Source organism: Kogia breviceps, chromosome 9 (assembly GCF_026419965.1).
Source record: "Kogia breviceps isolate mKogBre1 chromosome 9, mKogBre1 haplotype 1, whole genome shotgun sequence".
NCBI classification, from domain to species: Eukaryota; Metazoa; Chordata; class Mammalia; order Artiodactyla; family Physeteridae; genus Kogia; species Kogia breviceps.
Window position 1 is genome coordinate 22,559,127 of NC_081318.1, and position 27,524 is coordinate 22,586,650.

Sequence of the window (27,524 nt, forward strand, 5' to 3'; positions counted from 1 at the left end):
GAAGGATCAACAAAGAAGACTAAGTATGAGAGGCCAGACACATAAAAAGAAAACCAGATCTGATGCCAAGGAAGCCAAAGAAAAAGGACATTTCAAAATGAAGAGAGATCAGGTAAGATGGAGACTGAAAATCAACCACTTGATTTGACAACACATAAGTCATCTGCAACTTTAGCAAGAGCTATTTCAAAGACAATGGAGAGATATGGCAATGAAGACAGCAACTCTAGTCAATGCTTTCACGAACTTGGTTATGAAAGAAAAGGGAGAGACCAGAGATATAAAACTTGAGCAAGCTCAAATGCTATAGGGATGATTTGATGGAGAGAATGAGGTTGAAGACACAGATAAGTGACAAAAATGTAAATTTTCTGAAAAGGCAGGAAGGGATGGAATCAAGGCACAAATGGAAGGATGCAACAACTATTTCTGATAATACTAAACATAAACTTGTACTTGGAAAAAAAGTATTTGGAAAAACCACACAAAAATTGTATGTGCTAAATTCCTGGGTTAAAAAAGTGTATTTAGATTTATGTAATGTAAAATAGTCTAAACTCAACTCTTTTGCATGAATAACTATAGACATTGACAATTACTAACTCATTGAATAAACATTTAGTAAAAGTCTGCTATAAGTGTGGCAGTGTTCTAGTCTCTGTGGAAGGTGACAGAGAATAAGACATTATTTTTGTCTTTAAGAAGTCCATTGTTAGTAAGCAGATAAGTGTGAAAACAAATACTTGCAATTCAGTATAATTACTGTGATTCTTTTTTTTTTTTTTTTTTGCGGTATGCGGGCCTCTCACTGTTGTGGCCTCTCCCGTTGCGGAGCACAGGCTCCGGACGCGCAGGCCTAGCGGCCATGGCTCACGGGCTTAGTTGCTCCACGGCATGTGGGATCTTCCCGGACCAGGGCACGAACCCGTGTCTCCTGCATCGGCAGGCGGATTCTCAACCACTGCGCCACCAGGGAAGCCCTGTGATTCTTTGTATATAGAAAGGAAGGTGGTGACATAAAGAAGAGGCACAATAGCATGGACTGTGAAGTCTAACAGACTGGGTCTGAATCCTAACTCTGACATATTGGCTGTATAAACTTTGTGCAAGTTCTGTAGCTTCTCTCTAAGCCTCAGTTCCTCATCACAGAAGGGGATGAGAAAGTTAATTACCTCACAAAGTTATGAGAATTAAATAAATTAATACCTGCAAAACACCCTAAACAGAGGCAGACACACAGTAACTACTCAGTACAAGTAACTTATTTGTATTAAAAGAGAGAATAGAAAAAAAGCTGTATAAAGTATACTTGGATTGGTCTTAGAAGACAGTAGGAGAATGGCAATCTAGGAAGAAAAACTGTTATATGCAGAATCATGACACAGTGTGGTACTGCAGGAAACTGCAACTTAAAAAAAAAAATCTCTCCCAACCTAACTTCTTCCAAGAATTTAAGGCAACTAACGTCAAATAGATCTATAGCTGAAATATAAAATGAAAGACATAAATGGCGAGGCTGGAGAGGTAGAAAAGGACAGACAGAAAAGTCAAAAAGGAAAAATTGACACAACTTTATGACCAATTGGATAAGGGGTGAACAAAAGAAAGGAATCTAATGTGATTCTCAGATTTCTGGCTTGATTCACTAAATTGATGAGGTAGCCATTAAATTAGAATAAGGAGCATAAAGGGAAGAACAGGTTTGGCAGGAAAGATAATGAAATTGTTTTCAGACATGCTGAATTTAAGGCACTCATCAGCCACTTGGGTGGCAATGGCAAACGGGCTAAGAAAAGAGGTCTGGATTGGAGACAGATTTGGATGTTGTCAGGATAGTAATGATATTACCCAGGGGAAAACATAAGAATAAGGAGGGAAACAAACAAACATATACTCTTGGATGTCAATACTAAGGGGCAGATAAAGAAAAACTAATAAGAAATTCAAGCAATAAAAAGGATAACTAAGAGCTCTTTAGTAACTAAGAGCTCTTTAGGAATACAGACTGTGTCTAGTTATGTATTCCCAGGGTTTAGTACAGGAGGTAGTCAAAACCAAAATCTAGAGAAACTGGGTAGGATGGAGACTAAGAGATACTAATGGATTTGTCAATTAGGAAGTTATTACCTTACCAAGAGCACTTGAGTAGAATGATGGAGGTAGAAGTGAGACTGCAATAGACTGAAGAGGAAAAAAAGAAATTTAACAAGAGAGTCTATTCTTTCTGAAAGCTTGGCTGTGAAGGAAAGAAGTAAAAGAGTACATCAGCTAGAAAAAAGCCTAAAAGGTTATTAATATGATAAATTGAGAAGAAACAGATTCTACTTGATAAAATAACAGAAAACATAAATAAGTGTTTATGAGTAAAACATTTAAATATAGAACAACTTTAGGAGAATCCCAAGGTGCTACTAGTAATATGTACTTATTTATATTGTATTAAATAAAACCTCATTCACTGATAAAGAACTAAAAGGAAAGCAAAATATCAAAATGTTGACACAGTTGTCTTTATGTGGAATTATTATAGATGATTTTCCCCTTGTTTCAAGTTTTCAATATTTTCCAAATTTTAATAATGAGCTTATATTCCTTTTTTTAAATCAAAGTATAGTTGATATACAGTATTATATATTTTATAGATGTACAATGTAGTGATTCACAATTTTTAAAGATTATACTCCATTTATAGTTATTATAAAATATTTGCTATGTTCCCCATGTTGTACTATATATCCTTGTAGCTTATTTTCTACCTAATAGTTTCTTAATCTCCTACCCCTATATTGCTTCTCCCCACTGGTACTCACTAGTTTGTTCTCTGTATCTGTGTCTGCTTCTTTTTTTGCTTTATTTACTAGTTTGAGGTGTTTTTTTAGAGTCTACATATAAGTGATATCATATAGTATTTGCCTTTCTCTGTCTGACTTATTTCACCTAGCACAGTGCCTCCAAGTCCATCCATGTTGCTACAAATGGCCAAATTCCATTCTTTTTTATGGCTGAGTAGTAATCCATTATATATATAAGCCACAACTTATTTATCCATTCATCTGTTGATGGACACTTGGGTTTTTCCTTATCTTGGGTATTGTAATAAATAGTGTTGCTATGAGAGCTTGTATTCCTTTTATAGTGGTGGTGGTAGGAGGTGGAAGACAATAAGCTTTACCAAAATTCATGATACTTCAGGGGCAGAAAAGACTTAAGTGATTCTAACTTGAGGAAGATAGATAATAGAGAAAGATGAAATATTAGCAGGCAGAGAGCAGAAAAGAAATGGAAGGAAAAAAATAAAACCAATGCAGAAATGAACATTGTAAGTAGCACAAAGGAGTACAAACACTGCTGAAAACACAGTAAAGGACCTGGACAACAGGAATGAGAAAGACAAGCAAGATATAACCTAAATGGGAAGGAAATCCAAAAAAGAGGGGATATATGTATAAGTATAGCCAATTCTCTTTGCTGTACAGTAGAAACTAACACAATATTGTAAAACAACTATACTCTAATAAAAAAAAATTTAATACTGTTTTCACCCCCCCCAAAAAAAATATAAACAAACTCTGAAAACCATAAAACGTTGGTGAAAGAATTAAAGAAGATCCAAATAAATGGAAAAAACATCCCATGTTCAGGGATTAGAGGACTTAACATTATTAAGATGGTGGTATCTCCAAACTGATATACAGATTTAACACAGTCCCTATGAGAACCCCAGTTGAGTTCTTCATACAAATTGACAAGCTGATTCTCAAATTTATATGGAATTGCAAGGGACCCAAAATAGCCAAAACAAACCTGAAAAAGAATAAAGTAGGAGAGGGACTTCCCTGGTGGTGCAGTGGATAAGACTCTGCGCTCCCAATGCAGGCGGCTGGGGTTCAATCCCTGGTCAGGGAACTAGATCCCACATTCATGCTGCAACTAAGAATCACATGCCACAACTAAGGAGCCCTGGAGCCACAACTAAGGAGCCAGTGAACTGCAACTAAGACCTGGTGCAACCAAATAAAAAATAAATAAATATTAAAAAAACAAAAAGAATAAAGTAGGAGAACTCACACTTTCTGGTTTCAAAACTTGTTCCAAAGCAACAGTAACAGAGGCAGTGTGGTACTGGCACATGGACAGATATTATAGATAAATGGAATCAAGAATCCAGAAATAAACTTATACATGTTTAAAGTCAACTGATTTTCAACAAGAATGCCAAGACCATTCAATGGGGGAAAGAACAGTCTTTTCAACAATGGTGCTGGCACAACAGGACAGTCAGTTAAGATAACCTTTACCACAAACCAAACATAAAAACTAACTCAAAATGAAACAGAACATAAATGTTAGAGCAAAACTATAAAACGCTTAGAAAAAAAAAAGGGGGTGAGTTCTTCATAACCCTGGATTTGGCAAAGGATTCTTAGATATGACACCAAAAGCAAAAGCAACAAAAGAAAAAAAATAAGATAAATTGGACTTCATCAAAATTTAAAACTTTTATGCTTCAAAGAACACAAGTAAGAAAGTGAAAAGACAACCACAGAACAAGAAAAATATTTGCAAATCATTTTTCTGATAAGGGACTCGTACCTAAAATATATAAAGAGCTCTTATAATTCAATAATAAGGACAAATAATCCAATTAAAAATTGAGCAAAGGATCTAATAGACATTTCCTCAAAGAAGACATACAATTAGTCAACAAGCACATGAAAAGATACTCAATGTCAATCATACCTCAGAAAAAAAAAAACAGGAAGAAAGCAGGAAAGAAAAGAAAAGAAAAAGAAAAAGTGCTTGACATCATTAGACATCAGGGAAATGCAAATCAAAAACTACAATGGGATGCCACTTCATTCCCACTAGGATGACTGAAATCAAAAAGTCAGATAACAACAAGTGTTGACAAGAATGTGAAGAAACTGGAACCCTCTATACCACTGGTAGGAATGTAAAATTCCAGCCACTTTGGAAAACAGTTTGACAGTCCCTGAAATGATTAAACATAGAGCACAAAGTTACTAAATGACCCAACAATTCTATACCTCAGTATATACCTAAGAGAAATGAAAATGTATGTCCACACACAAATCTGTACACAAATGTTTACAGCAGCATTATTCATAATAGACAAAAAGCAAAAACAATCTATATTTCCATCAATGGATAAACAAAATGTGGTATATATCCATACAATGGAATATTATTTAACCAGAAAAAGGAATGAAGTATTGATACCTGCATCAAATGAATAAACTTTGAAAATAGTATGGAAAGTGAAAGAAGGCAGTCACAAAGGACTCTATGATTCCATTTATATGAAAAAGTCCCTAATAGGGAAATCTACAGAGACAGTAGATTATGGTTGCTTAGAGCTGGGATAGTGGGTAGGGGAGGATGGGAACAGGAGGATAAGGGAGTGACAGCTTAAAGAACATGGGGCTTCTTCTTGAAGTGATGAAAATGTTCTAAAATTGACTGTGATAATAATTCCTCAAATCTGAATATACTAAAACCCACTGAATTGAACTCTTTAATGGTGAATTGTATAGTACGTGAAGTGTATCTCAATAAAGCTACTAAAACCACAGGAATGGAAATGTTAAAGTTTAAAAGGATTAACCACTATTGTGCCAAAGAAAATAAATAAATAATTGAACTGCAAAATATTTAGAAAATAACTACAAGAAGCCTACAACCTACAAGACACAACTCAAGTAGTATTCAGAAGAAAACTCATAATTTACACACTTAGAAAGAATGAAAAGAACATTAAGTATCTAACATAAGAAGACAGAAGAATAAATAAATAAATAAATAAATAATAATAATAATAATAATAATAAATAAAATAAATAAATAAATAAATAAATAAACTGAAGGAAATCTAAAGGAAGGATTTAAAACAAGGAAGAAAAAATAAATAAATAAGAAAAGAGAAAAATAATAGAACTAATTTTTTTAAAAATCCAAGAGTGGGCTTCCCTGGTGGCGCAGTGGTTAAGAATCCGCCTGCCAATGCAGGAGACATGGGTTCGAGCCCCGGTCTGGGAAGATCCCACATGCCATGGAGCAACTAAGCCCATGCACCACAACTACTGAGCCTGCGCTCTACAGCCCGCAAGCCACAACTACTGAGCCCACAAGCCACAGCTACTGAAGCCTGTGTGCCTAAAGCCCATGCTCCGCAACAAGCCCCTGCAATGAGAAGCCTGTGCACCACAACCAAGAGTAGCCCCCGCCCACCGCAACTAGAGAAAGCCCGTGCACAGCAACGAAGACCCAACACAGCTAAAAGTAAATAAATAAATTTATTTTTTTAAAAAAATCCAAGAGCTGGTTCTAAACAAAAACAAACAAAAAAAAGGGCAAGGCCTCACATGTACAAAATAAGAAGTGATAATGAGTAAAGTGATAATGTAGTCACATACACAGGAAATTATTTTTTTAATCGTTAAAGAGTAACTTGCTCACTTCACACAAATAATTTTGAAAACTTAGATGAAACGGATTATTTTCTAGGATAATATAAGTTAGCAAATCTTCCTCTCAAAGATATAAACTATAAGCAGTCGAATTATCATAGAAGTAAAGAGATAATTGTCAAAGAGCTATTCTCCCCCAGAAATACTCAAGGTCCAAGTAATTTCACAGGCAATTCAACCAAATCTTTAACTTCAATGCCATTTAACTGGACAGGGAAAGAAAAAGAAAAAGGCATAGAAAAAGAAAGAAAAGTTTGAAATTATTTTTATGAAAGTGTCATCATCTAACAAAGATAAAATACATAAAAGAAAACTACAAAGCAATTTAGCTTAAGAAGAATGATGCAAAATTTCTAGATAAAGTTTAGCAGATACAACCCAGCAGCACATTTTAAAATAATAATACACAATAACAAAGTGAACTGATTCAGGAAAGCAAGGATGGTCCAGTAATAGTAAATCTATTAGTACAATTCACCACAATAGTAACCAAAGGAAAAAAATTACATAATTCCCACAGAGGCTAAATTTTATTCCATATTTTTAAAAATCTTAATAAAATGGTAAGAGCTGACTACTTTAACATAATATGTGTACTTCAACCTAAAGTCAGGTCTAATCTTAATAGGAAAGCACTAAAAAAAACCTCAAATTGATGTCAGGAATAAGGCAAAGATCCACTACTATCTTATTGTTTAGTATTTTTGGAAAGTACTAGCCAAATCAATTTGACAAAAGAAAGAAATAAGTATAAAAACTGGAAAGGAGGAGACAAAATTATCTTTACTTGGTAATGATATGATTATTTAACTGTAAAACCCTAGAAAAACAACTGGGAAACCATTACAGATAGTATGAGAATTACAAAGGTGGCCAGGTACAAAATTAATACTCAGAAATTAATAGCATTACCATATTCAAACAACAAGATAAAAGATATAATAGCAATAGAAACCCCATTTACAATAGCAACAAAAAAGATAAAACACCAGGAATAAACATAAAAGAAATGTGAAAAGTCTACATGAAAAAAACTTTAAAATGTTATAAGGGCTACAAAAGAACTCTTGAACAACAAGAAATGAATGTACACCCTGTTCCTGAACAGGACACTGAACCTCAAAAAGACATCAATGATCTTTAAATCAATTTACAAATATAATGCAGTATCAACAAAAATACCGAAAGATGGGGGAGGGGAGCTTGATAAACTAACTCTAAGCTTTACAGAACAAGCAAAGAATATTCAGGAAAACTCCAAAAAGTAGAATGAGAGAGGACTATAATCAAAGAATGGGGTCACTAGGTATAAATAGGTAAACTGATCAATGAAACACAATTAAAAGTCCAGTAAGAATGCCAAATTATATGTAGGAACTAAGTATACCTATAGATAATATTTCAATACTGTGATAACTGGGTAGCCACCTAGAAGAATAGTAAATTCCTACCTGAATACTTTACATAACTTAAATTTTGTATGAATAACTTAACTTAAAAATAAATTATAAAATTACCAGGAAAAACACAAGAATTTTAATTTTAATTAGAAATAATATTGAAATAGGAAAGGCCTTTCTTATGACAAAAAAACCCCTAAAACCCAAAAAAAGATTAATAATTACAACTACAAAAAAACTTTAATTTCTGCTGAAACAAGGTTAAACAAGGTTAAAAGCTAAATGAGGGCTTCCCTGGTGGTGCAGTGGTTGGGGGTCCGCCTGCCGATGCAGGGGACGTGGGTTCGTGCCCCGGTCCAAGAGGATCCTGCGTGCTGTGGAGCGGCTGGGCCCGTGAGCCATGGCCGCTGAGCCGGCGCGTCCGGAGCCTGTGCTCCGCAACGGGAGAGGCCCCGGCAGTGAGAGGCCCGCGTACCCCAGACAAAACAAAACAAAACAAAAAAGCTAAATGAAACTGTGACAAATATCTGCAACACATAACCAAGGCAACGAATTTCCGTAAAACAGAGCTCCTATAAACAATATTAAACATCCCAGTAGAAAAATGAACAAAAAATATAACCAGATGAATAAGAATGATAAACAGATGTTATAAATAAAGGAAACAAATATGGCTGTATGGTTCTTATACCTATTGAAAAGATGAAGAAAAATATCTTTTAAATTGGCAATGTAAAAAAAGTTAATAACCCACTCCGTTACCAAAGGTATGGAAAGCCAGAACTCCAGCACCAATAGTGGAACACAAACTGGTACAACGTCTATGAAGGGCAATTTTACAATATCTATCAAAATTTAAATAGCACACATCCTTTGACCCAGCAATTGTACGTCTAGCAATTTACTCTAAAGGGTTATTATATCATCCTTTGGATTAGCAAGACTGTAAACGTTTTTAAATGCCCATCCAAACAAAGAAATGCTACCATTTTTCTCCCCTCCTACACTCACACACTCACACACACACACACCTTTCTGAAAGATACACAAGAAATTAGTTGCTTCTAGGGAAGGAAGCCAATTAGCTTGGATCAAAGGAAGAAGGAAAATCTGCCTTTTACCATTTGTACCATTTGTATCTTATATCATGAACATATATCACATTGAAAATTTTTAAGTTAAGATTTTCAGTATTATTTTTACCCAGCTTTACCAATTGTTATATTTTTCCTCCTCTTTGTCAGTTTTCCAGTTTCTACATTAGCAACAATGTTTAACTATTTCCCCAATAAACACATGGCATTTACTCAAATTCACATAGATAAATCAAAACAGTAATGTGGGTTCATTGTCCCCAAGATCTCCTTGCCCCTGAGCTCTACGCCTGCATACTTATTCTACAGAGAGCACTGTCCCTGTTCTTTACTGCGTATACAGAGATTATGAGTTAGGAGAAATCCAGTACTAAGAAGCTATGAATTTCTTGGCCTATGGGGCAAACACATAATCATTATTGTATTTTAGGAGACAGAAAAAAGGTAAGAAGCTGCTCAAACAAGGTTTCACGAAACATTATTTGTGCTGCCACCCTGGATGCAGAGTCTAGTTCACTATTTTTATGTTTAAGAAATTGATTGTATCCATTTGTCCAGAGTCAATGGGGCTACAGGGAATTGAACCACACTAACCAATCACATTCACAAGTACGTAATTGCTTACACATAATGCCAATGTATTAATTTAGAATTTAAGAATATATATGTGTGTATGTATACATGTATATATACATATATATTTGATGTATATGTGTATATGTATACATGTATATATACATATATATTTGATGTATATGTGTGTGTATATATATATATATATATATATATATATATATATAAAGAGTAGCAAATCATGCATATCAAGGAATCACACACAAATAGTAATATACGCCCAAGGAGAACCACACGATAGCATGAGTGTGTATAGGGAGAAAAGAACAAATAGAAGGTCAGAGAAGACTTCCCTGAAAAACACAATGTGATCAAGCTGAGATCCAATGGAAAATAAGTTTAAAAAAAGAACAGAAGGAGGAGTAAGAGGGTTGCTGGAAGATGGAATAGTAAGTATAATGGCACTGTGGCAGAAGGGAGCATGATCTAAGGAGGCAGAAAAAGATCAAAGAGCAAGACAACATGATGTAGGGTTATCTGGAGAGCTAGAGAGGGGCCAGACCATGTGGTGGCTTTTAGGCCATATTAAGGATTTTTGCCTCATCTTAAGAGCGATGAAAAGCTAGTAAAGGGTTGTAAGCTGAGATGAGAAGAGAATTGTGCTTGCAAAAGATTCGTGTGCTGTACAAACTGGAGGGCAAGAGTAGAAGCAGGAAGACTGCTTAGAAAGCTGGTGCAGGAGACCTAAATCAAGGATGATGCCAGCATGGACTGGAGTTATGGCACAAATAAAATAAATAGGACTTGGTGATTGATTACACCTGAAATGCAAGAAGAAACCCTTAAGGAGGATGCCCAAGTTTCAGGTTTGTATAAGTGCAGGAATAAAGATGAAAGAGAGAACACTCCAAGACCAGGTTGTTTTGATTTTGTTTTGTTTCTTTGGGGGCTAGAGAGAGGGTAGATGTGCAAAAAAGTAAGAAAGGGTTCTGAGTGCCCAGTATCTGAAAATCTTGTTAGAGAAGATGAAAAACAGAAAATGGGATTAGAATTCAAAGGTAGGAGAAAGTTAGCTCAAAAACTTATTATTTTTTAACCTCCATGGTCAGCCATAAAACAGGCCTAGATATTTCTACCCTCCCCATCACCTAAAATCTTTTTAAACATATCAAAATAAAATCTTTCAATCAAGGGGAGAGGTAAGGCTTAAAATGCAATACTTGTAAAAATAAAGAATTGGTGTGAAAGAATTTCAAAGTATATACTGAAATATCAGATGTTCTTAATTCTGAGAGTGAAGAGAAGACATAGGCTTCCTACTTGGGGAAGGAAGAATTAAGTGCCAGTCAAGGAGAAAAGAAAGCAGAAAAGAAGAGCTGATGGCCCCACTGCATGAATTTTCACAGTTTAAACACATTTATCTTCACCTCTAGACAAATGGGTGTTCTTGGCCTTGTGTGCTAAGAGAATGAAGAAATAGCTCCACACCTAAACCCCTTTTCAGAAATTATGGCCTCCACTGCCATCAGGTGGTGACAGTTAGGAAGTGCACCAATCAGTTTCTTCGAGCCTGGGAATGCCTATATGAAGCCTATGGTATAATTAATCTAAGATCAAAGACCTAAGATTGCAGTAGTAGAGGACAAACTGGTTATAGTCTTTGGTAGTAGATTTATCTTCTAACCTGTCAATACACAAAAATGAAATTTTTTGCTATTAATTTTGCGTAAGAAAAAAAGATTTCTCCTTTTTCTCTTTTTCATGTTAAAAAGCATATATTTAGCAATTTTAAGAATACCCAGTCTGATACTATCATCTCAAACCCAACTTTTGGTGTATTACATATTTGACTAAAACTGCTTCACTGTTAATTTTAATGGCACAAATAAATGAATTCATGTGCATTTCTAGCATACATCAATAACCTTATCACAAACACAAGTAATTCTCATTGAATATGCAAAATTCCCTTTATCTTCAAATTAATCAAATAATAATTTTTGACTACTTAGTAGTACAAGGCATGGTAGTAAACACAATTCAAAAACCCTCATATTCTCAAAACTCATCAGCTAAACAAATATATCACTGATAAAATCAACTTCAATCTTATTCACAAAAACCATGGTGAAAGATTAACACACATTCTTGATAGTTCTCGTCATGGTAAAAATAAGCTTGCCCAATATAATATTTGACATTCTGGGCAGTACACCTTCATTCTACTATTCTGAATATTCACTTACAAATGTAGTTCTTTAAATTTGCTGCACACACACATCGATTTGATTTGTCAGTCTTTCAAGGCATCTGAACACAAGGACACAAGGACAGGAAATTGTAGGCAAAAACGTGAAATAATCACACTGGGTACATTTTTCCAGTTCTCAATCAGCTGTTTTCATATGGTAGACATAGCATAATTTTGTCACTGAGTATATTCCTGATCTTCATTTTCTCCAGTTAAAATCCATACACACTATCTATTCTTTCTCTGTACCTTCCAAAATATTAATAATTCAACTAGTTTTCCCTAATTCTCTTGGTTCTGTTTCCCACCCACCTCCCACCCACCCCACTTCCTCCTCCTTTCTTGTTTCAGAATGCCTAACTCTTACACACTCGAGGTGGTTTTTTTTACAAAAATCACTCTTTGGGATGCTCTTCCCTTTTCTCCCCTTAAAAATAATTTCCCACAGCTAGGCGCCAATGTCTTTCTCTTACAAGATCAAACTGCGGAAGAGGACGAGACTGGGAACCGAGTAAGGGAAACATTTGAGAATGTCAATGAGACAGCGGCCTCTCCTTTGAAAACACAACTCTCAGCACAGAGCTTTCAACAGAGCAAAAATACTTTTTTTTTCCCGCTGTGCTCCTGTTCCCTCCCCGATCTCAAAGACACCTTTCCTTTTCTCTAAGCCCCAGTCGCTTTGCTATGCGTGGGGCCTGCCTTTCCTCCTCCCAAGGAAAAGAAAGACAGGGAGAAAAGAAAAGGTAGCAGTCACCTTCCCGCCAACGCCCGAGAGCTGTCAGGACCATGCCCTACGACTCACCTGGCAGGTGCGGCCGCCCGGAGAGTTGCACGAAGCGGTTGAGCTGGCCGGTCCCCCGACCCCCGCTGCCCCCACTGCCCCCGCCGGCCCCGCTACCTCCGCCGCCGCCGCCACCACCGCCTGCGGCGCCTCCTCCCCTCCGGCGGTTCCTGTCCCAGCCCTGGGCGGCCGACATGACCCGCTAACGACGGCTGCAATCCGATCGCGGCAGCCCGTGGCCCGGCGGCACTAGCCGAGCCTCCTTCCTGGGCTCCTCAAGAGACCCGGGAGACAGGGGAAGGGGGAGCGCCCTGTCTCACCAGCGGCCAATGACTGATGGACTTGGTGACAGAAAACCAATGGCCAGTCCTCTTCTTGGTAGGTGGAGGGAGGCGGGGAGAGACGTGGTAACCATAGCTATGGCTAAAAAAAAAAAGTGGGGGGGAGAGAAAGGCAGAAGCAGCCACTCATCACTCGCATCCACCGCGCTAAGCAAGCCCGCGTCGCGGTGACTCCTGCGGGATCAGGCGAGCCAATCGAAGGCCGAGTGAGAGAGGCCACGCCTGCAGAGAGACTGCCAGTGGCGACTCCAGGCGTGTCAGGATTCAGGAACAGGACGCGCACATAATACAGATATTTTGAGGCAGTACTGTGTTCTGCCAGCTTTACAGGCTTAGATCCCTTTCCTACACTACACAAAGAGCTCTCTTCGAGGGGAAAAAAAACAGGGGGCGGAGTCAAAGCTTAACTGTAAGAATGAGGTTTCATTTGTCTGTCTTTCAGTCAACTGGCGGAACTCCTCCCTGATTCAATATAAGCCACGTCCCAAGCAAACAAACAGTTTTAAACCTGGTTAACAAACATGGGAAGATGTTCAATGTAATCATAGAATACAAATTAAGACCCCAATGAGAAGCCGTCTCAGGCTTATTACGTTAGAAGGATTGTTAAAATAACACCCAGCAGTGAATTGAGTCCCAAGAAAAATGTTCTTTCATAGATGACTGATGGCTATGTAAATGTTTTTGTTCAAATTCCTTTTTGCTCATAGAAAATTTGAATCATCTGGAAGACAGGAACAGGTATGGAGGATCAAGATCAAAGAAAAACGTAGATGTACAGATCAGGAATTCCTATTGTTCCTAAATTAAACAGAAAATTTGGCTTTGAACTTACTGGGCACAGTGCAAAGTGGGAAAATAGATTGTTCACTGACGTTTATGAGTGGTAAGGGAAAACCATATTAATTCCTCAAGGGAAACAAAACTTTTCAAGATTCTTAGATCTGGTGGCTTTTTGTGTGTGTGTGTGTGTGACGTTTCATGTAGGAGAACCTTACGTAATGCAAAGAAAAAAGAAAATCTGCTGGAGCTGAGGATGCATATCCTCTTGGTGCAAATTTCATGTCCCACTGGCCCCGCCTCCTTATTTTGCTACTTTCAGGCCCTGTGGGCAGGTATTTTACCCATGAAGCATTAGAAAGCACTGCTTACAAAAATGTTTGAGACCTGAAAAAAAAGTCTATGGCTCTAAAATATGAAAATCAAAATTAATCAATATTAATTTTTATAAAGAAACTGTAGCATTGAGTAACCAAATAGTAGATGAAGAAAATTTTCTTTTTATCGGAGTATTCCAAGTAATAAATAATGAGTGGTAGACTATCACCATTTTGCAACCTCTAATGAATTCAGAGATCAACCCACTGAGCATCAACCAGTGCTGTTATAACAAAAAGAAAGTTGAAACACACATGCCTCTAGAATGTAAACATGACTATGAAGTAGTCTTGTAGGAAAAAATTGAACCTGAATCCCATCAGAGGTCTATATCTAACCACCAATTTATAGGAAATATGGAGGACAGAGGAACATTAAAAAATACTGCAGAGATGCAAAAAGCAAAATCCAGACTATGGATATTCTACAGGATAAACAAGCAAATTTCTTCAACAAAAATTCAAGAGGAAAAAGATTTGAAGGGAAATAAAATCTATAGATTAAAAAGAGACTTGTGATGATTGTATAACTCTGTGAATATATTAAAAATCTTGACTGGCATTGGTTGCACAACTTTGTTAACATATTAAAAACCACTAAATTGTACACTTGAAAAGGGAGAATTTTATGTTATGTGAATTATATCTCCAAAAAATTTTAAATAACATGGGAGGAGTGGATGGTGAGATAGATGAAACAACATTGACTTCATTTTAAATCAGTAAATTATATGATATGTGAATTATATCTCAATAAAGCTGTTTTAAAAGAGAGCAACTTAAGAGGTATATCAATGATTTGCAATAACATTCACCCTTTAGTAGCATTACCAAACCAAACTTAAGTCCACTCACCCATGCATGGTAAAGCCAAGGAAGGAATGTGCAGCATTTACTGCAGGTGCCAAACAAGGAGTAGGGGCAGCTAATGCTCAAAAGACCTAAACTCCCAGATGGATTTTAGATACGGGTTTTTAAAGGCAAGGTGCGGGGGAGTCATAGGGTGTGTGATCAGCTTGTGCATAATTCTCTGATTGGTTGATGGTGAGGTAACAGGGTGATGTCACAGGGGTTAACATCTTCAGTCTTCAGGCTCCAGCCTGTCTGGGGGCTAAGTGTTCATGGTCATCATGCAGTTAGCTTCTTCCATGTGGTGGGGGTTTCAGTATCTGTAAAACAAGTCAGGAATGCACATCAGACACTGTCGTCTATGTCCTTCAGGGAGGAACTAAAGGTTCTGTGACTATACTATGTGGCTGATGTATTGTTTAAATTGTCACCAGTTCTCCTGGCCCAACTGCTATCTTTTGTTACATGTTCACATTCTTCCAGACATTAACTCTTGAGCCAGCCTTTTGTGACTTAGGAGAGGCCTGAGAGACAAGCTTTTCTACAAACAAGCAGCAGGTAGAGGACATGGGGGGGGCGGGGTCTGTCCTGGGAAGACCCCTAGGGTGCAATAGTAAGCCTTATGTGAATACTGATTCATAAAAACTGGGGCAAAAAGCATTGATGAGACCACTAGAAATCTGAACACTGAATATTTTATGACATTAAAGAATTGTTAATTTTTAGGTGGAATAATATTATTGTGGCTATGTTAACAAGAATCCTTTTCTTTTTGGTTTTTTTTTTTTTTTTTGGCTGTGCCACATGGCTTGTGGGATCTTAGTTCCCCGACCAGGAATTGAACCCCGGCCATGACAGTGAAAGCACCAAGTCCTAACCACTGGCCCACAAGGGAACTCCCCAAGAGTCCTTATCTTTTAGATATATATACTGAAATATGTGTGGATAAAATTATATAAGTCACTTATTTGCTTCAAAATAATATAGGAACCAGCAATTCCACTCCTAAGTGTATACCCAAGAGAAATGAAAACATATGTCCACACAAAGATGTGTACATTGCTGCCTTTAGCAGTATTATTCACAACACCCCCAAAGTAGAAAAAACCCAAATGTCCATGGACTGACGAATAAACAAAATATGGTATATCCATACAATGGAATATTATTTGGCAATAAAAAAGTGGAATACTGATACATGGATAAATGTTGAAAAATTATGCTACATGAAGGAAGCCAATCACAAAAGACCACATATTATATGATTCTGTTCATTCAAAAATGTCCAGAATAGGCAAATCCATAGAGAAGGAGATTGGTGGTTGCCAGGAGCTGGGGGAGAGAAGAAAGAGTACAGGGATTCTTTTTAGGGTTACGAAAATGTTCTGAAATTAGATAATGGTGATAGTTACACAATTTTGAGAATATATTAAAAACCACTGAATTGTACACTTGGAAAAGTGAATTTTATGGTACATGAATTATATCTCATTAAAAATAATTTTTGATAACACAATCCTAATCAATCCTTTTGATAAGGAGGGAGAAGTGGATGGGGAGCTAGCCCACCTTTGTATATGTTAAAAATTCTTCATAATAAGAAGGAAAAAAATCTATAAAAATAAGATGATATTAACCAATCAACTGAAAACCATCTCATATAGTTACATAAATATATAACCAATTTAAATTCCAGGAACAAAATGAAAGATTTATTCGGAACTAAATTTAAAATTATTAAATTATTTTAAAAGCCTTTTAGGACTTTCTTCGTGGCTCAGTGGTTAAGAATCTGCCTTCCAATGCAGGGGACACGGGTTTGAGCCCTGGTCCAGGAAGATTTGACATGCTGCGGAGCAACTAAGCCCATGTGCCACAACTACTGAGCCTGCACTCTAGAGCCCACAAGCCACAACTATTGAAGTCCACGTGCCTAAAGGCCATGCTCCACAAGAGAAGCCACCACAATGAGAAGACTGCGCACCACAACGAAGAGTAGCCCCCGCCTGACGCAACTAGAGAAAGCCCTCGCACAGCAATGAAGACCCAATGCAGCCAAAAATAAATAAATAAATAAATTTTTTTTTAAAAAAAAACACCTTTTAAAAAGGTTACAGCTGATTTTTAACGTGGAGTGTGGGTACACTGATGGATCGACATGATTTGGAGAGGAGCCTTCAAAATAAGTGCATGCAGACAATATGTACCCACTAACATGATGTAATATGAAGTACACAATATCACCTATGGAAAAACATTAACTTGAATTAATGAAGATATAAGAGCTAATGTCCAGTTTATAGGAACTTTCAGGGGACAAAGGAACAAGTTAAATGGCATGTGAAATGATCTAACAAATTCAGAGGGACAGTCTCCATAATAGTTAGACTGATCTTGCCAATAAGTCAATGTCATAAAAAACAAAATGAAATAACACAAAAATAAAATGGGAGGGTGGTAACCCCTAATGACATAATAGATCTAAGCAATGATAATCAATGTCTGCTAGCACAGCAAAAAGAAACCAGCAGGGCTTCCCTGGTGGTGCAGTGGTTGAGAGTCTGCCTGCCGATGAGTGGGGCGTGGGTTCGTGTCCCGGTCCGGGAGGATCCTGCGTGCACGGAGCGGCTGGACCCGTGAGCCGTGACCGCTGGGCCTGCGCGTGTGGAGCCTGTGCACCGCAGCGGGAGGGGCCGCAGCGGTGAGAGGCCCGTGTACGGCAAAAAAAAAAAAAGAAAGAAAGAAACCAGCAGACATTATATCGATGAAGTATTCTTACAAAAAAAAAAAAAAAAAAAAAAACAGAATCTGAATAAAGTCAAAGTTTTAGCTCTAACTACCAGTTCACAGGAAATAAAAGGACAGAGAATATGTTAAATGATACTTAGGGATGTAACCTGGAAAATATATAATGTGGAAAACTCTAAAGAACAAATAACCTGTTTTCTTCAACATTACATTTCAAGGAGAAGGAGGAAAAGGAAACCTACAGGGTGATAGAGTTTTAAGAGACATATCAACCAAACGTAGTGTTTGAGACTTGTTTGCATTTTGATTAGAATAAGCCAAATATTTTTTAATTGGAGTATAGTTGCTTTATAATGTTGTGTTCGTTTCTGTTGTACAATGAAGTGAATCAACTATATGTATACCTATATCCCCTCCCTCTTGGACCTCCCTCCCACCCCACCACCCCCATCCCACCTATCTAGGGCAAAGCAGAGCACCGAGCTGAGCTTCCTGTGCTTTATAGCATGCCAATTATTTTTTTAATGGGAAAATTTGATTGGACATTGGATTATATTCAGAAATCATTGTTAAATTTTTTTAGGTACTGTCGATTTTTTAAAGAGCTCTTATCTTTTGAAGAAGCAGACTGAAATATGTACAGGTAGAATGTTATGATGTCTAGGATTTGCTTCAAAATAACCCAGGAAGTTGGGCATGGGATACAGGATGAGAATGTAGATTAAACAAGGATGTCCATGAGTTGATGCTTAATGTTGCTAAGTGATGGGTACTTGGGGTTCATCGCACTATTCTCTTCTTTTTTGAATATCTGAATTTTTCCCTCGTAGAAAGGTTTTTTTAAAAATAGTTCTTAAGGGAATTCCCTGACCGTCCAGTGGTTAGGACTCGGGGCTTCTACTCCAGGGGGCACGGGGTCCATCCCTGGTTGGAGAACTAAGATTCCACATGCTGTGCCATGCGGCCAAAAAAAAAATTCTTAAAAGAACAATTTCAGATTAAAGGAAATTTACAACAGAATGTATGTGGTCCTCTTGAACAAATCAACCTTTAAAAAAATTGGGGGGGGGGGCTTCCCTGGTGGCGCAGTGGTTGAGAATCCGCCTGCCGATGCAGGAGACACGGGTTCGTGCCCTGGTCCGGGAAGATCCCACATGCCGCGGAGCAACTGAGCCCGTGAGCCATGGCCGCTGAGCCTGCGCGTCCGGAGCCTGTGCTCCGCAACGGGAGAGGCCACAACAGTGAGAGGCCCGCATACCGCAAAAAAAAAAAAAAAAAAAAAATTGGGGGGGCTTCCCTGGTGGCGCAGTGGTTGAGAATCCGCCTGCCAATGCAGGGGACACGGGTTCGTGCCCCGGTCCGGGAAGATCCCATATACCGCGGAGCGGCTGGGCCCGTGAGCCATGGCCGCTGAGCCTGCGCGCCCGGAGCCTGTGCTCCGCAACAGGAGAGGCCACACAGTGAGAGGCCCACGTACCACCAAAAAAAAAAAAAAAAAAAAATTGCAGGAAACAACTGGAAAAACTGGAATTTGGAAAGGGTATTAGAGGATATTAGGGTATTAATGTTATATTTGTTAGGTGTGATAGTGATATCATGGTTATATAAGAAAATCTACTTTTTAGACATGCATAATAAAATATTTAAAATATTTAAGAATGGACAATCATTATGCTTTGAGACAGGAGGACCATCTCTACCCTCCTGAGGCTTAACTACGAAGATAGCATGATAAGCAGTTAGAACTCACAGTTGGTACTAACTCAGAAAGCAAGTCATTTGGAATTAGCAAGAAGTCTGCATTGAGAATATTTTCCAGGAAATTCTGTTTTGTAAATGTTAAATTCACACAGTGATTCAAACAAATTTCCAGAATTGTTTTCCAAAAGAGATTCTGTAATTACAACATTTGATGTAGTGAGGAAGTAGAGGATTGGGGAAGTGGTGAAAAGCACTATTTATATTATGAAAGCTAGTTTTATTTATCAGACTGGTGTCTTAAACTCAACACTGCACTGTGTAACACAGTGACTCCCAATCCTGACTGCAATTTGGACTAACCTTAGGACATTTTGGAAGATATTGATGTTCAGACTCTATTCAGACTAATTAGATCAGAATCTCTGGAGCACAGATGTTGGCCATACTTTTAAATTTCCCAGAATTATACTAATCTATAGCCAGAGTTGAGAAAACAAATGCAATCCTCTGAACCCCAGTTTTATCACAGGAAAAATGAGAGTAATATCTTCTGTTTTAGCAACATCTGAGCGTTATTGTGAGAGACCAATGAAATAGGATATGTGAAAGTACATGGGAAAGTATAATGTTTCACCTAAATGAAAGGTCATAGTCCCACATTAGCAATCAATGTATACAATCCTTTAAAAATGTTTTCTTCTTGGATTGTTGGTTATTGTTGTAGATTAAATATAACCCAGGATCATATAAATTCCTTGGTGAATAGTCAGAGGTGACTAACTGCTCATCATCAGCCCAGATCAAATGAGCATTGATATTTAGAAGCCCAAAGTAATGTCTTAGTTTACTTAATTATGAAAATTATAAGCATTACACATACAAGCATTACACACATATGCATCATACATATAGATGTCATAGAAACACAAAGTACAAATTGTAGCTAAGGCCACCAAAGGGAAAGAAGGAAGAGGGCTCCCATTTATTGGCCACCTTTTGTGAACTAGGTACTTTTATGTATATTATCACTATGGTATTTTTTGAAACATTAAGTCATGAAATTAGTTTAGTGGGTTATGACCAGTAACTTTTTTTTAACCACTATAAGTCTAGTTATATGTCACCATTCAAAGATATTACAGTTATTGACTATATTCCCCACACTCTACATTCCATACTCATGACGGGTGACCAGAATTTCTTAAATGAAATACAGTGGAAAAAGAAGAATAAAAATATGAGCATGAGAAAAGGACCGAGAAGGTTTTGGGGGTTGTTTTAAAATAAATTTATAAATTTATTTATTTATTTATTTTTGACTGTGTTAGGTCTTCGTTGCTGTGCACGGGCTTTCTGTAGTTGCGGTGCGCAGGGGCTACTCTTCATTGCAGTGTGCAGGCTTCTCATTGTCGTGGCTTCTCTTGTTGTGGAGTAAGGGCTCTAGGTGTGCAGGCTTCAGTAGTTGTGGCACGTGGTTTCAGCAGTTGTGGCTTGTGGGCTCTAGAGCTCAGGCTCAGTAGTTGTGGTGCACGGGCTTAGCTGCTCCACGCATGTGGGATCTTCCCAGGCCAGGGCTCGAACCCATGTCCCTTGCATTGGCAGGCAAATTCTTAACCACTAAGCCACCAGGGAAGCCCAGACCTGGACGGTCTTAAAACATGTTGCCTATAGGTATTCAAGTTGGAAGGGCCTGCCAGGGAAGAACGAGTGGACTCTACTGCCCTTAAGCTCCCCTGTCATGATTCTCAGGCAGGTATTTGATCAACGGTAGAGCAGGCAACTAATATGTTTAGCATAGTTTTAAGTTCCCAGAAGCCCAGTAACGTGAGCCCTGTTTCAGAAACGAATCTGCTAATTGTGAAGGCAACTCCTTGTCTTTCTCCTATCACTGCTTAAAACAAAACATTGAAACAAAACGAATTTCAAAGCTTTCATGTTTCTTTGTGTAGTCTGGACGTAAAGGCCTGAATTTGCCGTTGAGGTTTGGAAAAATGACCTTGGGCTTTGCAAAGATAAAACTAAGATTTTATTCTGGAGTAGGGAAGGAATTAAACAATTCTGCTTGAGATGACATTGGAAAGGTAAGCCTCATCAAGGAGCTTAGATTGAATCCTAATGGAGCAAGAAGCCATTGAAGGCTTTAAGCAGAGAGCTGACATGATCAGATTTATGTTTGCAAAGATTACTCCAGTGAATTGGGTTGAGGATTTATCCCAGAGGCTGTCCACCACCACAGGTCCATCTGCCTATAGGCAGCAGCCTCAGGGAAAAGACCTGTGATCCCAAATATCTTCTATCTGCCGCACTAAAGATCAGGTCACATTATGCGTGTTTGCAAGCAATATAACTACAGATTGGAATTCTTGTTTAGGCTATGATTTAAATGCAATACTGTTCTAGCACTAAGCCGCACAGTCTTATAACCATCAATTATGAAGACAATGTTCTTGTAGTGGTGTTCTGTAGCTGGAAGACTGAACAGAATTAAACTTTAGTTTATTGTTATTTAATGTTTAGTTTTTTACTTGACATCAGAAAAATGACATAATGTAATGCAGTAATATTACTTTAGTTGTTTCAGGCTATTGAGAAGAGGACAAGGGCTGCCATATAGCATATAAATGTGCACTCTTAACAAATGAAGGACTGCATGACATCACAGAAGGCAGCCCAAAAGCAAGTTTCACAGTGGTCTTAATGTTCCAAGTCCAATAAAAAGTAGAAGTTTGTAAAGAAAACTGAATAAGAGTCAACCATTTTTAAAGTTATATGAATGAGTCATCTGAGTGTTTACTTATTTCCTTCAATAATCTAAAAGACATGTCTGGGCTAAAACTAGACAATTTTTTTCCAACGTCTGCAATTGAACCTGAAATCCAGATATTATTTCTTGTTCCCAGTTCCAGAATAATTGGCTTATATACTCATTTAATGCAGACTTAAAAAACACTGACTTAGGGCTTCCCTGGTGGCGCAGTGGTTGAGAATCCGCCTGCCGATGCAGGGGACACGGGTTCGTGCCCCTGTCTGGGAAGATCCCACATGCCGCGGAGCGGCTGGGCCCATGAGCCATGGCCGCTGAGCCTGCGCGTCCAGAGCCTGCTCCGCAATGGGAGAGGCCACAACAGTGAGAGGCCAAAACACTAACTTAACTACAAGGGAACGAGACAGTTTTATGAAGATATCAACTGACATCTCATTAAATTGACATTAGAGGAATGCTGTCTGGCATAGATTTGTGAAGTATTAAGTTGGATGATCCTGAACAAGTAAACAAAGCCTTGAAATTATTAATATCATTTTGTATTTTTGGTGTGACAGGCTTATGTGAACAAGTACTCTCTGCATGTGTTAATATCAGTGAAACTGAATTACCCAAGCAAATTAAATAGAGAACCTAAACTAGAACGTATTTTTCTACTTTTCGCCAACACGTGATTGTAGTTTGCCAAAGCAACATCATTCATCAGAGTAATGTTGTTAATGTGAACTGTTTTGAGTTTATGGCTATTTAATTTACAAGTGTATTCTGATTTTATGTTTTATAAGCACTATAAGCATAAGGAGCTTTAAATAATTTATGCATTTAAGGAACATTTTGATAAAAATAACTTGTCAACATTGAGGAGGGGACTTTTTCTCTGTTTGAAAGAGGATGAACAAAATTAAAACATGGAATGAACATTACTCAATTTTTTCAATTTAAAATTTTTTTTCCAGTTTTATTGAGATATAATTGACATACAGCACTGTATAACTTTAAGGTGTACAGCATAATGATCTGACCTACATATATTGTGAAATGATTATCACAGTAAATTTAGTTAACATTCATCATCTCATATAGATACAAAAAAAGTTATTTTTCCTTGTAATGAGAACTCTTACGGTCCACTCTCTTAACAAGTTTCATATATACTAATGGCAGTGTTAACTATAGCTGTCATGTTGTATATTATCTATCCTTAGCACTTATTTATCTTATAACTGGAAGTTTGTACCTTTGATGACCTTCATCCAGTTTCCCCTCCCCCCAAGAACATTACTCAATTTTAAGAAATACTGTTTTACCAAATTCTCCTTCTTAAGTTAAACTGGGTTTGTTACCTGAAGCCAATAAAATCCTAATTAATACACTCACTACCTCTAGAGTTGTGAGAAATAGATGCAAACCATAAAGTAAATGACAAATGTGAGATATTTACTACACAAAGTAGATTCTTTTCTTTTTAACATCTTTATTGGAGTATAATTGCTTTACATTGTGTGTTAGTTGCTGCTATATAACAAAGTGAATCAGCTATACACAAGTAGATTCTTAAGAAATATCTTCTAACTGGTCACATGAGAGAGGTAAAATAAGATAATAATATATGAAGTTGTAATAGTCCTAAAATAGCTATATGGCTCAAGAGGTATATGGATAACTATACTGTGTTTGAATTAAACTTAAATTTTAAAAACAATAAATACAAACTTCTTGTATAATCTTCAATAAATGGAAGAATATATATAAAAAGTGAAACTCCCCCCTTCACCCTCCACTCAGTCCTACTCCCCACTCCAAAAGACTGTTAACAGTTTGATGTCTATCCTTCAAGATGGTTTCTATGTACTGACATAAGCATGTGCAGACCCCTGAAGCTATTCTATTTTAGTTCATTACAAAAATGGGACTGTACAGAATGTATTCTGCATGGCTTTTGTTCTTTTATACAATATGTCTTAGGAACAGTAAATACATTGGTATTCATTCTTTAACAGGTCATTCTTTTTTTAACCTGCAGACATTCTTCTGTTCCCTTTGGTGGAAACAATAAGAGTGAAGGCCTCTTAGCTCCAAATCAGCACACTGTCTTTTGGAATGAAAGTTTACAAACACAGCAAAAACAAACAAAAAGGTGTTAAAGAAATCCAAGGACCTCAAACAAATTCAAGCAAAGTTAGAGTTGCCTTCAGCACCTGAACAATCTTTTGTTCCCCACCCCCCATAAAAAAGTAGGGGTTGGGAGGGGGAATTTCTCCAAATGAGAAATATAATTTGTCAAGGTCTCAGTGGATCTGGGAATACCTTTGTTGACTGCACTGCTTAGTAGGTTGAAAGAGCCCCACTGACTTTCATCTCCCTGAGAGATTTGTTCACAGGACAATATTCTGGTTTCTCCATGTGAATTTCACTTAAATTGGGAGTTTTAAACCTCTTTCAGTCTGGTGATGCCTATGGATATTTTTTCAGAATAATGTTTTCAATGCATAAAACAAAATGTTTGACCAGGGAAGCCAATTATACTAAAATGTAGCTATCAAAATATTAAAAGAATTAAATTTGTGATATAGTAGATATAGATTCATGTGCTTCCCTATTAACACATTATGACAAGGTCAAATGGTAATCTAATAACTACTATAGTTTAAAATAGGGCATAAACAATATTTCAAGGTATTTGCAGTAACTGTAATGGGATATGAAAATATCTGGATTTCTACTGTTGACAAAGTCACAGTACAGTTAATACCACTGTAGTTTGTTGCCTACATTTATAACTGATGGAAATGCTGAATTTCAGTTAGAGGATTTTTTTAAATAGTAGTATATTTTCCCTATCTATAATAGTTTCCTTGGTGTATTAGTTTGCTAAGTCTGCCATAACAAAATAACACATACTAGGTGACTTACACTGAAATTTATTTTCTCACAGCTCTGGAGGCTAGAAGTCTGATATCAAGGTATCAACAGGATTGGTTCCTTCTGGAGGCTCTGAAGGAGAATCTGTTCTGAGCCTCTTTTCTAGATTCTGGCGGTTGCTGGCAATCCTTGGCATTCCTTGGCTTGCAGCGGCATCACTCCAAGCTCTGCCTCCATCACCATACAATGCTCTCTCCCTGTGCATCTCTGTGTCCAAATTTCCCTCTTCTTATAAGGACACCAGTTATATTGGATTGAAGGCACACCCAAATCTAGTATGACATCATCTTTACTTATTACGTCTGCAAAAATTCCATTTCCAAATAAGGTCACATTCAGAAGTTACAGGTGGACATATATTATGGGGGCAGGGGGAAACACTATTCAACCCAGTATACCATTCAAGTTCACAGACTCCCTAGCTTAAATGGAATCAGTACTAAGTCTGAAAGAGAGAAATGATGAAAAATGCTTATGATTACTGTGTTGGAGAATGAAATTATGTAATTTTTTCTTCTTATCTCTATTTTCAGAATGTTCTATAATATGATTATATTACTTTTAGAATAAAAAAAATTAATAAAGAAATGATGATGGTATTGATTCTAAGCACTGGCAACTTTTTATTTATTTATTTATTTATTTTTGCGGTACGCGGGCCTCTCACTGTTGTGGCCTCTCCCGTTGCGAAGCACAGGCTCCGGACATGCAGGCTCAGCGGCCATGGCTCATGGGCCCAACCGCTCCGCGACATGAGGGATCTTCCCGGACCGGGGCACAAACCCGTGTCACCTGCATCGGCAGGCGGACTCTCAACCACTGCGCCACCAGGGAAGCCCCTGGCAACTTTTTAGATAATAATTTCTTTTGAATTTGACCTTGGATAATTTCATCAACATAAAGGTAAAGGGATTTGGGCAGGTAAGCAGAGTCAGGCTCCTGGTTTTATACATCTGTGAAGTTGCAGATTGACCTGAAAAATCTCTCTCAAAGAAAAATGTAGGGTCATGTTTAATTCTTTTAGTATAAGAGAAATGTGATCAAAGTCTCCTAGACTTAAGGCATCCTTGGATAAACACAAACTACAATTGCCATGTAACAATGAAATTAAAAACACTAGTCAACATTCCTCATTAAAAAGAGGAAGGGAACCATACATTTATGGCCAATGAACTTTTGACATGTGTGTCAAGTACATTGAATGGGGAAATAATCTCTTCAACAAATGGTGCTGCAATAACTGGATTTCCAGAATAAAGCTATACCCCTAACTCACACCATATGTAAAAATTAATCCTCAGTGTATCAATGACCTACATACAAGTGCTAAAACCATAAAACTATTAGAAGAAAACAAAGAGGTGAATCTTCATTATCTTGGATAAAACTGTGATGCAGTTTCAAGGAAGGCCCAAGGGGACCCTACTGGAAACTCTAAAGCTAATGGCCCTTTAGCATTGTCCAGAGTTGGGGCAAGGGGCTAGGCCGTTTATACCTCTGTCTTGATTAATCACTGGATGAAGGATGCCCTTGAGAAAGGGGGTGGCGACCTCAGGCAAAGTGGCCCTCTCCAGTCAATAACTCCTAAGGGAACTGAAAGCCGAGGGTTTCCTGTTGGTGATACTCTCAGTGGCTGGAGGAAATAGTTCCTCATTCCTGAAGGGGGATCTGGGTGGTGCATCACTGCCTCCACCACCTATACTAAAATGCTTGGGAAGAAAACTAGCACTTACCAAGAACCTACTGATATGTGCCAACCACTTTCATAGATGTTATCCCATTTAATCTCATAACCACAGGTCCCTCGAACACAAGGTCACAAGGTGAGTGATGGAAGTGGGAGGAGGGGCCATCTCTGATTCTAAAACTCTTTCTTCCACATCACATTTGCCAAGTAACTCTTTGACAATTGTCACTTTGGGAAATTATAGAAAAAAGACAAAATGTCTGCCATACACAAATATACATATATGTGTGGAAATACACATGTATGTAAATATGTAAACATATATGTGTGTATATACATATATGTATATACACACATATATAGTTGTTCAGGCCAAAATCTTGGAGTCCTCCTTGAAATCTATTTCCTCACATGCTATGTATAACCCATCACCACATCCTGTTCTTTCTAGCTCCAAAATGTATCTTGAATCCGCCCACTTTCAGCTATCTTTGCCCATCTTCATCTTTTGCTGGGGTTTCTTTAGCAACCCCTTAATGGTCATTCTGTATCCTCTCTTGGCTCCAATCCATTCATCACCTAGTCTTCAGAGTGATTTTTCCCAAAATGCACAACTGTGCATGCTACTATGTTGCTTAAAGTCTTTCAATAGCTACATTTGGCTTTTGGATAAAGTCTACATCCTTTAGAAGGTTAACATACATTTATTTAACAATTATTAATTGAGTATCTACTCTGGTCCAGGCACTGTTGTAAACAATGGGAATA

At 37.6% G+C, this 27,524-nt stretch overlaps 1 protein-coding gene across 3 annotated transcripts in view; it reads right to left on the reverse strand.

Annotated features, from left to right (window-relative positions):
* Positions 1–12,878, reverse strand: part of KLHDC10 (kelch domain containing 10) — a 57,275-nt gene extending 44,397 nt beyond the window's left edge. For 2 of the 3 annotated variants that reach the window (XM_059074461.2, XM_059074460.2), the window contains exon 1: positions 12,609–12,878. In XM_059074461.2, coding sequence (XP_058930444.1) covers positions 12,609–12,783 — 175 coding nt within the window. In that variant the 5' untranslated portion in view covers positions 12,784–12,878. The remainder of the gene's footprint in view (positions 1–12,608) is intronic. The other variant, XM_059074463.2, reaches the window with a different exon arrangement.
* Between the last annotated feature and the right edge of the window lie 14,646 nt (positions 12,879–27,524).